Consider the following 12,257-nt stretch of genomic DNA (forward strand, 5'->3'; position numbering starts at 1 on the left):
TTATTAACTATCTCATTCATTGTAAAGCTATCAGTAATTGCTTATAAATTTCCTGACCAAGCACTATTCTCTGTGCCAGGATGCACTAGGAAACTGGTAATAATATTTTCCTATTCTAGCGCTATTTAGCCAGCCTTCCGGCAGGCCCTGTCAGCTTCTGAGATATATAGTCTGACCCTGCTGATACTAGTCCCTTTCTCCTATACATACGCTTACTCTTCAAAGTTTTAGGACTGTGTAAGCGATTGCCCTTAGACCCCGATTCTTTATATCTATCAACTTCATCTACAGTCAACTACAATGTCGAAAATCGATGTCCACCACCACTTCTATTCCACTGCCATCACAGAGGGTAAGCATCACTAGATAGATGAAAATGTCACCTAATTCTTCCAGCCATTGAAAATGCCGGCGGGGATCCTTCCGGCTGGACTCTTCCCCCCTGGACCATAGAAGCCGACAAAGAAATCAACGTCGCGGTGGGAACAGATATCGCCATCCTCTCTGTGACTGCTCCAGGCGCGTGCATCGAAAGCAACCCAGTCAACGCCGCCAAGTTGGCTCGTCAGATCAATGAAGACGGTGCGGCGATCCGAGACGCCCATCCCACCAAATATGGCTTCTTCGCCTCCCTGCCTTCTTTACTCGACACTGACCTTGCCCTCGGCGAGATTGAGTATGCCCTCGAAACTCTCCATGCCGACGGGGTGGTGGTCTTCACCCGCTATGGTGAAGACTACCATTACCTTGGCCATCCAGACTTCCAGCCCATCTGGAAGGAATTGAACCGTCGCAAGGCCGTTGTCTTTGTCCATCCAACCCATCTGGCTGATACTAGACTCATCAGCCCTCACCTCCCGCAGCCGATGTTCGACTACGCCCATGAAACGGGCCGCACAGCCATCGACCTCATCACCAGCGGCGCTCTTGAAAATGCCCCAAACTGCAAGATTATCCTTTCGCACGCTGGTGGGACTTTGCCTTATCTGATCTATCGCGTTGCCGGCATGATTCCGCACACCCCGTTTACTATAGGGAAGACCACCAAGGATTTACTCACCCTCGCAAAGCGCTTCTACTTTGATACCGCCCTCTCTGGCTCAAAGATGACGCTGGACTTGCTGTATTCCTTTGCTTATCCAGGTCATGTACTCTTCGGATCCGACTTTCCTAATGCCCCAAGGGAGGGGATCGAGTATTTCTCTGCCATGTTCGATGCGTACAGTGACGACCATCAGCGGAATACCAGGGAGGCAGCGCTGGCGTTGTTTCCAAGGTTTCGATGAGAATACTATTGGAAGATCAGGGGGATGAATAGTATGAATAGCGAATAAAGTAGTCTTTTCAATTAATGTATTATACCAGCTGTTTGACCATTTTATATATCATCTGGGGTGGCTGGAACCACGTCAATTACCCTAACCCTAACCCTAACAGCAGTTCTATACCAGATTTTGCCTAGCTGTAGATAGAGTAGTCATAAATAGTCGATCTAAATCATCTCAACTCGAGCCCAGGAATGGGCACGCGGCCCATGGCCTCCGATATCCCCCCTCAGCGAGAGATAAACGTGAAGCGAGGACCTTGGACCCGGAGCAAAAGATCATCATGTTGGGTCCCTTGTTGGCGGCCTGCCCCAGCGGCTTTAGGGCGCTGCTCCTCAAGGAGCCCCCAAGTCCCCGACAAGCCCCGCGGCGGCGCTCATGCCTACAGAAGCCTAGGTGGGCGTTTTGCCCTCGATGAGGCCCTTGACGGCCTCCACAGCAATGTTGGTGACGACGCCTGCGGCGATGTTCAGCCCGGCGTTGATGGCCGTTATTAGGCCCGGAATCAGGACTGTGTCCAGCCCGGCCGTCAGCGTTGAGATGGCAGCGCCGACAACGACGCCGATCACCGTCGATGGGTGGCGTTGCCGCTCTCCAAGGGAATCGAACAGGGAAAGGCCGGGACTGACATCAAGACCACCGACAGTGGCAATCAGCTGGAGGTATCTAATCACAACTAGAGAGTGAGTTGAGTGTCTAGTCTCAATGAGGGAAATAGTTGGGGTATCAATCGCAGTTGAAGAAGTGGTATCATCTTTGTAGAGCTATGCCGCATATTAGATAGATCATCCTCATTATGGTGATCATGCCTGCATATTGCTGTTGTACTTAATATAGGGGGTAACCTCTATTATGAATTAAGAGCCTTTTGTTGAATACTATTGTTACTATATTATTATATCTACCTAGAACTTCAAAAGTGCATCAGAACAAAAGCTTTGTTTGACTAAATACATAAGAATCCTGAATATTCATTTATATTTACTATAATTACATCATATATATATAGAATTCATTGGTTATATCTTTTAATACTAGCTAAGCTAGAGCATCTCATTGTACTCTCACTATCTGTATATCTAGTTCTCAAAGTAGGGCTTAGGGTTAGGGCTCTAAAATGACTTTAGGTTCAATGTCCTGGCTTCATCTCTATCATAATCTTGTATCTGATATGGCCTCCCGTTCTTCCTCATTCAAGATGATACCAAAATCCGCACTCAACGAAGCCACCCGTTCCTCTTCGCTCTGGCACCGTCGAACCAACTGCGTCTTCCCGCCGAGATTCTCCTTGACATCGCCATTCACCAGCATACGTTTCCCATATATCTCCTGCCCCCGTCTGAGGAATCGCACCACCAAGACAGTAAACCTCTGGAAACTGTCGGGGCTCTGGCTCGTGAAGAAGTTCATCACCTCAAAGTCTGCGCGCTGAAACTCGGTCTCAGTGAAGGCGTAGAAACTGTTCCATTCCTGCTCGGTCGAGTTGCGATACTGATAGATCCAGTTCTTCTGACTCTCTGTCTGACTGATCTGGCCAGGAAGATAATCGTGTGCCAGTCGGATTTCCTGCGTGCCAATATTCGCCGTCACTACACCTGGTGTCAAGGGTAACGGGGCAATAGGCCCATCTCCCCCGAATCCGGAATCGACCACATATCGACCACAGGGGAGAGAAACGATATTCACAACGTGCACCCTACAAATCAGATCAAGCCCTTGGAAAAAAGGTGAAACGTGTAGATTGAAATAGAGAGATGATACCACCCCGAGTAGTCTCCCTGTGGAACCCCATCGACACGGTACCTAATCCGCGCCCCAGTAGGATACACGGTAAACCCCAGACTGCGCAGGATGTCGGTGAACAGCAAGGTGGTCTCCATGCAGTACCCGCCGCGTCCGTTGCGTGTGCATTTGCGCAGCAGATGCTGTGCATCGAGCGAGATGCGTTTGTTGATCGAGTAGTGCAGCGCCAGATTCTCGTACGGGATCGCGGAGATGTGGTGCGTGTGCAGCGCTGTCAGGAAGGACAAGTCTCGAGGCGGCCATTCATCTTGTCCATCCGCTGTTCGGCGCCGGAATTCCAGTGGAATGTCGATGTACTCGAGGTACGCATCCAGTTGGGCGGGAGTAAACATTGTGAGATGTATAACAGTAGAATCTCTTTTAGTGACTCAACAGAGTGCTGCATATTTATACTAGTTATGAGTCAGATCTCACCTAGTTAATTAACTGACCTTGCTTACCAATAAACTAGCATAGAACTTATTAAAGTTGCGGATGAAGCGGCAGTATAATAACTATAATTCAATAATAGTGGATTAGATTAGCGTGGATGGACCATCGAACACTAGAACGGTATCTTTGGATTGTTATATATATTCATATTTCCTATAATTAATAGAAGTTTGATGAGAAGAAAATCAAAGCTATATCTCATGTACTATACCGAAATATCGTCAATAGATTTCATCACCTTCTCGATAAATTGCACTGCAACAAAATCATCACTCAGTCCTTCCTCCCCTCCAAAATCCTCATTATCGTCGTCTAAACATGTCAGGCATGATATTACCACCTGTATATACCTATCGCCCATACGAGGGGCCAGTAGTGAGCCAGCCTGCTCAACCAGGTAGTCCTTGAGCCTGTCGGGGAGATCTTCAGTCGATACGGAGCCATGTTTCTTCTTAAGCCACGCTTGGAAGCGGTTGTAGGACTTTCCAACCTTGGTTTGGGAAGGACCAGCCGACTCGTTCTCATCTGTATATTCAACAAAGGATTCCCACAGGCCAATCTCGAGCAGACAGACGCCAAGACTGTAGATGTCGTGCTGCATGCGGTACCGTTCAGCTGGATTCACACCCTGGCGGCGCGGATGGCGGTACACATTGCGGTCCCAGCTCGTGTCGCCGCCCATCATCGTACCAGTGCCTGATTCACGGAAGGCGTCGAAGCCAACCAGGAAGGCATGGCTGCGGGGTGTTCCCTCGCTGCTCTCAAAGCAGAGGACTGACTCTGGTCGCACATTCTTGTGCACAAAGTCGAATGTGTGCACGTAGTTAACCGCCTTGGTCAGCTCTCGCGCAATCCGCACCTTCTGCGAAAGCGATAGATAGGCATCCGAGTTGAGAAGGAGGTGTCGCAGCGACTGCAGCACCTCCATGCCGTGTGGAATCCGGAACACGAGCTGGAATCGGACGTATTCCCTCTCGCTGGAAGCCGCGTGTTGCCGCGATACGGGAACCACTCCCTTGCAATTGAGCAGACCAAATGCCAGGGGATCTGCTTGAGAGAGTTTGGTAGCGAGCACACGGACATCGCGCAGGAGATCGCGGATCCGGGTGGTGTGGTCGACCTCGATGCTGTCGACAATGTACCATCTAGTGTTCTGCCGGCCTGCTGTCGCTGTCGAGAAGGGAATGTTGCGCCACTCCATTTGTGATTCCGGGAGCATGACTGACCGGCGATTATTGCCAGTGGTCGACAGCACGCTTCGAATCCCTGCGGCAAGTGCGAGGGGATTTTGGGCAGCGGTGGCCAGTCCATTTGGAGTTTTTTTGAAGTTTTCTCCGTCTCCCTGGCCTGTGCCAGCTCATTGTCGATACTAGGGTTGGCAATCTTGATGAGGAGAAACCAGGAGGGATCGAAACGGGCTTGCCACGCCTCTAAATCTGCGATGATGGCCTCAACTGTATCCTTCTTCCACAACCAAGTAGGCTTCCTAATCTTTGACCTGAGTCTGAATATGCTGGGCCGCGCCCAGGGAGTCCCTCCGGATCACCGTTTCAAGACTGAATATTTCACAATCATAACTGATAAACTATTACTGGAAAAAGATAAGGCAGCTGGTAGAAGTTACATAGTTTATGTCAACTTCTGTTTTACTTTGTTAAAGTTACTGGAAAAATGTATAGCTATTACAGAAATCTCCCTTAGCTAGTATTGCAGTTTCTGTGTCAAGACCCTCCTTATGATATGGACCTCCATTTATAGGAAGGTAAAAGACAAAGGTATTTATTGACATACCTGCAGTTCAGTGTAGGATATCATATCAAGAGAGGTCAGGCAGGGAATACCTCACGCCCCAATAGCACCTCTCAAATTGCCCGAGCAGACCACAAGGGTATCTTTTCACTCTGTACTACCATGGACGTACTGTATAGAATATGTTTATTGATATCGATGGATGGGTGTCGCTTGTCCATCCAGGTTTGCCATTCGAGTGGGACGTGCTATGGCGCTTGACGTATGACCACATTTGCATTCGTATCTCTACTGCCAAATAGTTACAGAATGACGGCAACCGAGTTAATCAAAGCGTTACTCTTTTACGAGCACTCGAGATCATACTCCTAACTCATGCTTCCTGGCCGCCTCAATAATTTATATATATTTTACTTGCCCTCTATTGATGATGAAAGGATAGGGCTAGTATTAGGGCTGTCTGAAAGCTTAATATGCTACCTTCTCTAATCAATATAAAGAGGATGTTTATTATGTAGAACATCATAGTTTATAACATAATCACTATATATAGGATTAAATCAAAAAATGAATGATATGAATAGGGAATAAATCACTATGCTTAAAGTAGTTACTTGGGTGAGGGTATCCAATGTAGGACAAAATAAGATTCTCCCTTTTGGTTAATATGCTGGTCATATTGCCTAGTACTAAAGTATATTTCTCTCCCATGCTGGTCATGAATCTCACCATAGATACTATTGAACTGATATTGAAAGATCAGTGGTGGCCTGGCATATAAGCTAAAGTGGGCGTTGGTTATGCGAGCAACCCTCATGCCCTCTAGCCTCCACTGATCACCAACTACATCTTTCAACACACCAGAAATGAGGTCTAACCTTTTGAAGTATCTCAGTGTCTGTTGAGACTTTCTTGGGAAGGCAGTGATAAGAAGGGTTGTAATGCACTTTCTGTAGCAGGGTAAGTGAATCATTTTTCTTGATATTTCTTAGAAAATGACTGGTCAGAATGCTGGTCTGGAGCGAGGGTTACCTATTGCTAATCGTAAATGTAAATGAAAAGGAGTAATAGAGTAGAATGTCAAGTCCGTCTAGATCTCAACGATCAGTGAACGGGTCTAGATAAGAGCTAGGGGCGATGTCGACTACTACCCGCAAGACCTCATGGGTGTCTTTCTTGTGCTGCCTAGGATGTTCAAAGATCAATACCCCTTGTCAGTGAATCCTATATATTCCTTCTTTCATAGTCTTCTATCACATACGACCACAGGGTGTGGAAAATAGGGCTTCCCGTCCGCTCAGCCGTACTCAAGCCACACGCCGGTAGGTTAGTAGTTGGGTGGGTGACCACCAGCGAATCCCTACTGTTGTATGTTTTTTTCTTTTATACTTGGCTGTAGATTAAGTGACTCTACATAGATTTTTATTCCTCTTGTTGAATATTGTGGTCTGCCACAAGAAAAGACAACGGACAGGATGGTTGGTCTGTTCTATAGAGGGATACAACGGGGATTAATCTGTAATGCGGATCTCCAGACTACATAAGCACTAATTACTCGGAAATTGGGAACTAAATGGTTGATAAATGGTGAAGACGCAGTATCTGAGTATTAACTAACTGGGTAATAATTCAATCACTGGATCTACAGAAGAGGCATATTTGTCGGCTTCTCCAGCGACGACCACATGCCCCTGACAAATGCAGATCTCCTGCTGGCATTGAAAGGAAAGCCACGGCGACCAGCTTGGCGATTCTGGTGACCCTGATAAGCTAATTATACAAATTTCGTGGAATAGGCTAATCGATCAATACCGCGTTTCCAGCAATCTGGCTGCGTTGCACCAGGGCTGTGAGGATATCTGGGCAGGGAGGTCGACCATAGCCGGAGAGAAAAGTGTGTATTGGAGTGAAGAAGAGAACTGAGAGCTGATGGCAATAGTTCATTGTTGGCGGCGTGAATCTGATGCAGCACCTTGCTGCCACCCTCCTCCTCAAGTCTGGGCGCCCTTCCTGCCATTGCCGGCGTGATATCCGCGACAATCACCGTGGAGTCGAAGGCCATCCCCCCGTGGCGGGGCTGGAGGGCGTGTATTCCTAGATTGCGCAGCTCAGCATGCCTCGGGACTTGTATGGTATGTACTGTTTCAACCTAGCTCTAACCCTAACCCTAACCCTAACCCTATAATTCCATAGAATGCATCGCCTCTGAAACCAGGAGCTAGACAAGCCGACCTTTGCCCAAGCATCGTACGTGGCAGTCCAGATTGCCCTGGTGGATCATCTCTGATGAATCAAGTTTGTTCTTCCCTTTTCTTGTCTCAACTCATAAGTCTCAGACGATCTAAAAGACCATCTGTCCACCCCAGTGATATCCTCCTTCAGCAGTGCACGGATACCGACGTCACCCAGATGTAATATACTCTGGGGAGGACCTTTGAAACATAGGATATGAGGGTCTCCCCCGATGGGAAAGAGGGCATTGCTACTGTGATGACTCCCAGCATCCCCCACCAGGCCACAGCTGGTTGCATATCTTTTTGTTTGCTGTTGATTGCATACGTACTTCTTTACGAGTTGGCTCGGATTGCCGGTTGGTATTGGTCAGCCTCGCGGGCTTGTTCCATTCACCCTGCCTGCACTCTGCAGCCTCGTCTGGGCGTGGATGCGGGATATTTCTGATACGCCAGCACACACATCAGACGCAGGAAGCAAACTCACTCATGATAGCCTACAAATTAAAAGGGATCTCTTATTGGTGAGCCTCGGATTGTTGTCTAGGTTTCTTTTTAGGGTTTAGGGTCTATCCTCTTAATATATACTTCAATTGCCGCCCCTCAATCTAGTCTAGACGAGAAGCTAATCTTCTAAACCCTGTTTCCTCAACCTTCATACTCTCACAAAAATCCTTACTTTGATTCCCTACTTCAGCTCCGAACCACAAACTACGAGACGCACAGAAGATATACAACAGCCGGTAGCCAGAACATTAAAATGACACAAAACGAAGGACTACTCAACAGGGAAGTTGATGAAGCAAGAAAGAGACTTGATGAACGAAACAATGAGCGGAAAACAGCAATTGCCCAGACACGCAATAAGATGGACAATGAACTTGGAGAACTACGCAAAAGCAGGGAAAAGGATATTTATCAAAGATCCACGAGGAACTTTACATATACAGGGGCAACTCTAAAGGAGGTCGAGGCTTATTATAAAGCGAGGATGGAGGAGCGCGAGAAAGCTCATAAAGAAGAGATAGCGTCACTTGAAGCATATCACACTCGGCGGGTACAGGAAGCTCAAGACTTGTACTTGCAGGTGCTTCAAGTCGGGGCGAACCAGCCCTCCACTGCTATCGAGCCGAGCGGAAATACCGACCGACAGAGGGGTAGTTATGGGGGATCCGGGGCATTGCTTTACCTTGAACAAAGTACAGGTGGCTGGCGCAATTGGTAAGATAGGACGACATCCTCTATATTATATGAAGGAGCAAGCTAAAGGGTGTCTGTTTAAATAGATGTCTATCGATGGCAACATATAGGTTTAGGGGAGAAAGCAAATGTCTTTCAGTGGGCAGGCTATATTGCCAGCGGTGGAAGTACCGAGACGGGTGTTTTATCCTATATTATATACCACTCTGAGGTATTAGGATTAGGCATGGTTTATTCCTTTAATGTTATACCTGGTTAAATGAAAGTCTAGTGCCCTCAGAAGTCCTCTAGCAGACCGATAGACAAGGGCATCTTCGAGTATAGCCAGTCCGTGATTATTACTCTGTCGAATGTCAATCTTCCAGATGGTAAACGGCCCGCTGAACTCGACCGTCCGAATGCGATGCGAAAACTTGAACGCCGCTCCTTGCATATTGTGGATGGTGGTCAACACAGAGGGCTCAGAGCAGAGCAGATCAGGGCAAATGCAGCTAGGGCTCGTGTCAGGCAGGATGTGGCACAATTGAGAGTGGAAAAGGAGCGTCTCCTCAATGAGATAGGTGGTGAAGGGAGTCTTCCCTCTCAACAGCCATACAGAAACTCCCAGAGACGCTGAGGAGGCAGAATGAAGAATTTGAAAGAGAATTTAAGGGCATCAGTGAGGGATTGGCGCAAGAATCATACAACTGGCGCGAGCACTCCAAAGGGTATTTGGCCGACATGAGAGAGAGGCTTAACAGGCTAACACATCATCATAAAGGGCTCTAAGGAGGACATGAGGGGCTACATGGGGGGGCACATGGGTAGCATCACCACCAGGACTAGATATAAATTTATATAAGATTTCTAGTATAATATTATATTAACTAAATACTTGTTAGTCCTGAATTATCAGTGCCTTAAATATCTAGACATATTCTAAATGATACTATATATACTATATATAATATACTATAATAGTCTAGATACATCCCAAGTGTAACCACAACTCTCCACACGCCACCGCGACATGATCTTTGCTCTTCTTCAACGCGGCTCCATCCTCCCCCTCAGCCAGGGAGATGTCAAACGAGATGATGAGCTTGGCCAGCACATATTTCATCTCCATGTACGCGAACAGCTTGCCGACACAGTTCGATGGGCCCATGCTGAATGGAATAAAGGCTTTGTTAGAGGGAGCAGCCCATCGTTTCACATCGAATGTATCAGCGTTGTCGTAGTGTTTGGGATCTAGAAAATATTAGTATGATAATGTCGCATGTTTAAAGTCTTTAAATAGATTTGTTTACCCCTCTGAATTGACCATGTTGGACAACTGGCAGTCGTATATTCCGGGATAAACGTGTTGCAGACATGGACTCCCCCCTTCGGTATTTCCCGTGGCAATGCCGTCGCCCCCGGGGGATGCAGCCTCAGCGTCTCATTGATCAGGCCTTGTAGGAGAGCCAGATCTTTCACGGTATCGAAGGTGAGTTCGGCTTCAAGATTCCCCTGAATCTCCTCTCGAATATCGCGTTGTAACTGCTTATCAATAGCCAGGTGGTAGCAGGCAAATATCAACGCCGACAGGGTCGTATCGCTGCCTGCAACCTGCAGCAACATCGCATCCTGCATCTGTTCGCCAGGAGTTAGATCTTGCTTCCCGCTAAACACGAACGAGAGCACATCCGCTGACGGGTTGGACTCTTTTTTCCGTTCCTCGAGCGCCGATCGAGCAAAGTCCTGTAGACTCTGCGTCGGGTCGGGGATGGGTAAGCGGGACATGATCTGGGCGACCCAGGGGACATATCCGATCCATGAAGCCGCAGCGAGGAATTGCTCCAATGCCTCGATTCCCTCGTGCATGGTGCGTGTCTCGAGGCATTTGTAGGATTTGCTGTACGCCAGCTCACCCATGATATCGAATGCAAAATAGGATAACCATCGATTCAACAAGACGTGGTCCTTTTCCTCGGATAATCTTGTCACCAATAAGTCTGTCAACCGGTACAGCGCGGGCAGATACTCCACGATCCGCTTGGGACTCAACGCTTTTTCAAAGGGGACACGTCGTGCTCCATGGCGTCGGACATCCAGCTCGGTGTTGAGGCTTCGTTCCTCGCGCATACCATACATGGTCGTCGGCTTTGCAGCTTTGGTTTGGTTGCCGTAAATGATATAAAATGCGTTCACATCGTTGATAGACAGATGGTTAGGTCCTGGATTTCCATTAGGAATATAAGTATAAGTAAAAAAGTAGATAGAATGGTATTCTTACCAATTCGGACGATCGGCCCGTACTCTTCATGCAGACGATGAATCACCTCATATGAATTCATATGCGCTACTTGCCACACACGCCACCACATGGACAGTCTGGCGAGAACAGGACCCGGAAAGGAAGACAAGGGATGGAAGAAGAGACGGTAAACAGTGATACTCGTGAACAAGGGGATGAAGAAGCTGCCGTTTACAAGAGTAAATGTGACAAGAGCATGGAATCCCTCCACGTATATTAGCCAGAAAAATACAATACTCTCAAGCAAGACGAAAAAAGGGGAATATCTTCCCACCAGACTGTCCGGGTTGCGATGGCGGACGAAGAACTGGTGGGAAAAGAGTCCTAAGAGAGCGAGGGTGAGATAGTTCATTGTAGATTTTGCAGATAGCTGGTGACAGATAATAACTCTGGATGAGGGGTAGCTTAAGTACTCAGATTGAATCAAGATTCAAAAGATTGGTCAAGCAGAAGTACCATGCAGATACTAGCTGCTACCTGATAGTTACTGCAGAGGTACTCCATAGTTAAATGATACCACCATGTACTATATATGTAACTACCTAGGTACCTTACCGATAAGTGGCAGCCAGAATACTACCGAGGTAACTTGTACAGAGTACAGCTTATGCATAAGTACTAGTTAGCTGGAGAGTGTGGCAGCCTTGGCGCGTGCCTGACAGAGCCCTATTAGCCAGAAAATGCTGCTCTGGAAGTATATGAGGAGATAAAGAATAAGTATATATTTAAGACTCACTCTATGGCACCTGGCCCTAGTATGGACGAAGCTCGGCAAATCGCCAGGAAGAGTATAAATGCGGCACTGGAGCCAGTAGAAGTGAGATCACTAATAGTATTAATAATAGCAAGAAACACTGTTAATTACTATATATACTCTGGAATTATGGGTTAATCTGCTATAAAGATCTCTAAATCATGTGTGGAACAATAGCTGAAAAGCCCAATTCAAGAATAAAAGATGTTCCCTAATATAAGATATGGAATACATAATAGTCTAAATTATTATATTATTTATTATATCATTATAAAAGGCATGAAGGTCAGTTTTACTATAGATTCTTTCATTTCTAATACCATAGAGTGAAAAGGAAATATATGATTACATTACTGATATGGCAATGAAAACAGTTACTACTTACTACTTCTACTTAGAGTAGTATTGCACCCATTGTGCTCTATATAAGCAGTCTAATAGCAGCAGTTCTACTTACTACTTATTTAGTATCCCTTCTTAGCTTG

The 12,257-nt window shown here is 46.9% G+C and overlaps 5 protein-coding genes across 5 annotated transcripts; 2 read left to right on the plus strand and 3 right to left on the minus strand.

The window, feature by feature from the left end:
- Nucleotides 1–295: 295 nt before the first annotated feature.
- On the plus strand, nt 296–1,286 carry ASPZODRAFT_159365 (hypothetical protein; the record flags this gene model as incomplete). The annotated part of the gene is made up of 2 exons (XM_022726402.1): nt 296–352; nt 397–1,286. The coding sequence occupies exons 1-2, from the start codon at nt 301–303 to the stop codon at nt 1,284–1,286; spliced, it is 942 nt and encodes a 313-aa protein (XP_022580961.1). The 5' UTR covers nt 296–300.
- A 431-nt stretch (nt 1,287–1,717) lies between these two features.
- Nucleotides 1,718–3,505, minus strand: ASPZODRAFT_25560 (hypothetical protein; the record flags this gene model as incomplete). The annotated part of the gene is made up of 3 exons (XM_022728010.1): nt 3,087–3,505; nt 2,531–3,021; nt 1,718–2,001 (listed from the first exon to the last, which is right to left on the minus strand). Exons 1-3 carry the CDS (start codon nt 3,458–3,460, stop codon nt 1,718–1,720), a joined length of 1,149 nt encoding a protein of 382 aa, XP_022580962.1. The 5' UTR covers nt 3,461–3,505.
- A 260-nt stretch (nt 3,506–3,765) lies between these two features.
- ASPZODRAFT_142268 (hypothetical protein) lies at nt 3,766–4,779 on the minus strand (the record flags this gene model as incomplete). The annotated part of the gene is made up of 1 exon (XM_022724834.1): nt 3,766–4,779. The coding sequence occupies one exon, from the start codon at nt 4,777–4,779 to the stop codon at nt 3,766–3,768; it is 1,014 nt and encodes a 337-aa protein (XP_022580963.1).
- Nucleotides 4,780–8,177: 3,398 nt separating this feature from the next.
- Nucleotides 8,178–8,863, plus strand: ASPZODRAFT_1962049 (hypothetical protein). Its single transcript, XM_022727439.1, has one exon. The coding sequence runs from the start codon at nt 8,301–8,303 to the stop codon at nt 8,763–8,765; it is 465 nt and encodes a 154-aa protein (XP_022580964.1). The 5' UTR covers nt 8,178–8,300; the 3' UTR covers nt 8,766–8,863.
- Nucleotides 8,864–9,725: 862 nt separating this feature from the next.
- On the minus strand, nt 9,726–11,205 carry ASPZODRAFT_32476 (hypothetical protein; the record flags this gene model as incomplete). The annotated part of the gene is made up of 3 exons (XM_022728239.1): nt 9,726–9,970; nt 10,030–10,938; nt 10,998–11,205. Coding segments are annotated over 3 exons (1,362 nt in total), but the record flags the coding sequence as incomplete, so codon positions are not given.
- Between the last annotated feature and the right edge of the window lie 1,052 nt (nt 11,206–12,257).

The sequence above is a fragment of the Penicilliopsis zonata genome, assembly GCF_001890105.1.
Source record: "Penicilliopsis zonata CBS 506.65 unplaced genomic scaffold ASPZOscaffold_7, whole genome shotgun sequence".
Taxonomy (NCBI): Eukaryota; Fungi; Ascomycota; class Eurotiomycetes; order Eurotiales; family Aspergillaceae; genus Penicilliopsis; species Penicilliopsis zonata.

Coding starts and splice junctions, on each gene's coding strand:
- ASPZODRAFT_1962049 (XM_022727439.1), top strand. CDS start 8,301: ATGACACAAAACGAAGGACTACTCAACAGGGAAGTTGATGAAGCAAGA.